We start from the raw sequence: 2193 nt of genomic DNA, 5'->3' as shown, positions 1-2193 counted from the left end.
AGATGAATTAATGCATATTCATATTTATTTTAGAACTACAGTAACATCTTCTGATTTCTCTCAACATGGGGCTGTCAATCAATAAATTGGAAAAAAAGTAACTTGCGTTACTTATTTGAAAAAGCAACTCAGATATTCTCTTGTAAATTAAGAAGTAATGCGTTACTTTACTAGTTACTTGAAAAAAGTAATCTGATTACGTAACTCTCGATCACGCTTGCAATCGACAAGTTATGTCAACAGGGCTGTGATTACCTGCAGCCGGTTGCCTACCGCCCAATCACAACCGATTCCCGTAGGAATCCTCGATTGATATCGCTTTGAAAGAAATTAAATTAGATCGTTTATAGTTGATAATTTTTAGTTGGAAGCTTAACAACTCTGACTATAAACGTCTAAATAAATAGGGAGATAGAACAAAAAGAACAAAAGCACATTAAAACGTTTTTTTTTGTTCTAAGGGAAAATTTGAGCAAAAAACACAAATACAAAATCAGCTTCCATGTTATGGAAATATTGCTCTCATAACGTGCCTTAAAAATGCCACGGTAACCACAATTTCTGCTAAAATACCATAATTAGTAGGCCTACTGTAAAACCGCTACAAATTATGATGTGATTTCATTCAAGTAAGTTACTTTTAGAATCGTTATTTGCTCATTTGATGACAGTGGTGGCCAAAACTGCTTTACCACAGTTTTACTGTAGTAGTGAAAACTATGGTTACCATGGTAAATGTTTGTAGGAGTTATTAAGCTGTTGTCAATATTGTTCTCTTACCTTACACGGTGGAGAGAGGCTCTTGGACAGCGAGTCAATCCTGGCGCTGTATTCTGTAAATTTCTTCTGATAGTTCAGCGCTGTCATCTGAAGCTCGTTATGAACCGCCGACAGTTGAGCCAAAAGCGATTTCTCTCGTTTAGTCGATTTGAGAGCTTGTTTCTTCAGCTCCTTATCCAAGCTGACAACTTTCCCTTGCAGCGCGCCGTTGTGCGCTTTGAGGGCTTTCAAACAGCAGTGGTTGTCCAACTTCTGCTCCTTATGAGTGAGCATCAATCCGCATCCACTCTCGCATATCCCGACCGCCCTGTAATCACACGATTCACGCATGTGAGCATCCATATCTTTAAGGTTCAGCACTTCGCTGCAGCCCTTATTCCTACATTTGGCAGGGGAATAATCGCACATCTCCGCGTGCTCCGCCAGATGCTGGAGTTTGACGATCTTCTCGCAGCCCCGCGCGTGATTGTCACATTTAATGTCTAACTTTAATATTAAGTTTTTTAGAGGGAGGACGTGGTTGAGCTCTTTGGTGGAGATCCTTTGGCATTTGACCGGGCAGCTGCTCTGCTGGACGACCCACGGCAGCACACAGCCGGCGCAGAAGACATGACCGCACGGGGTAGTGAGCGGATCCTCCAAAACTTTATTACACAAGTTGCATTTGAAGTCTGGGTCCACAGCCCCCTTGAAACGATCCAACTCAAATCCCATTTTTTTTAAAGGGAGAATCCAAAATAGATCCGGGCCTCCCACAGAATAGTTCAGGGGTTTAATCGCTCTTCGGACTTAGTCATTAAAAGAGCTCAGAGAAACTGTGTAAACTAGTACAAGCACTTCTACTGACTGAACTAATTGCCTGAGACTTCCTATGGGGGAGAGAAGTGTTGCCGATTTGGGTACCGTAACGATCCGAAGAACTGCGCACTCAACAAAGGTGTTTAGACTAGCCTAAACAGTTTTGACGCTTAAGCCAAACTTAAAACGTATGAATGTTATTCGCTAGATTAAGGCAAGCGACATTTATACAAAGAAGTGCAAGCACACTTTTCAAGCGAAACAATTAGTTTTAAAGTTAGTTAGTTAGTTGTTAGTACATTAATTCACAGTGCATTAACTAATGTTAACAAGCATAACTTTTGATTTTAATAATGCATTTGGAAATGTTGAAATTAACTTGAACTAAGATTAATAAATGCTGTAGAACGATTGTTCATACGTAGTTCATGTTAACTAAAGTAGTAAACTTATGTTAACTAATCAACCTTATTGTAGTGTTACCGTTTTAAATGATAGATAAAACAGTAGATTTAGACGGAGATCGGTTGTAGTTATCACAATATATTTTTCAGAGAGGGATTATTTTTGAAAGTCATTATATTAATGTTTTATTTATGAATTTAGAAACATTAA

At 38.9% G+C, this 2193-nt stretch overlaps 1 protein-coding gene across 2 annotated transcripts in view; it reads right to left on the bottom strand.

The window, feature by feature from the left end:
• The window catches only part of LOC107680714 (E3 ubiquitin-protein ligase PDZRN3-like), a 101448-nt gene extending 99843 nt beyond the window's left edge, over positions 1-1605 (bottom strand). For both annotated transcript variants that reach the window (XM_016476744.1, XM_016476745.1), the window contains exon 1: positions 781-1605. In XM_016476744.1, coding sequence (XP_016332230.1) covers positions 781-1494 — 714 coding nt within the window. In that variant the 5' untranslated portion in view covers positions 1495-1605. The remainder of the gene's footprint in view (positions 1-780) is intronic.
• Positions 1606-2193: the final 588 nt, after the last annotated feature.

The sequence above is a fragment of the Sinocyclocheilus anshuiensis genome, unplaced genomic scaffold, assembly GCF_001515605.1.
Source record: "Sinocyclocheilus anshuiensis isolate Anshui unplaced genomic scaffold, SAMN03320099.WGS_v1.1 scaffold396, whole genome shotgun sequence".
NCBI lineage: Eukaryota > Metazoa > Chordata > Actinopteri > Cypriniformes > Cyprinidae > Sinocyclocheilus > Sinocyclocheilus anshuiensis.
The sequence above is the reverse complement of the archived record's forward strand: the minus strand, read 5'-3'. Positions and strand labels throughout refer to the sequence as shown.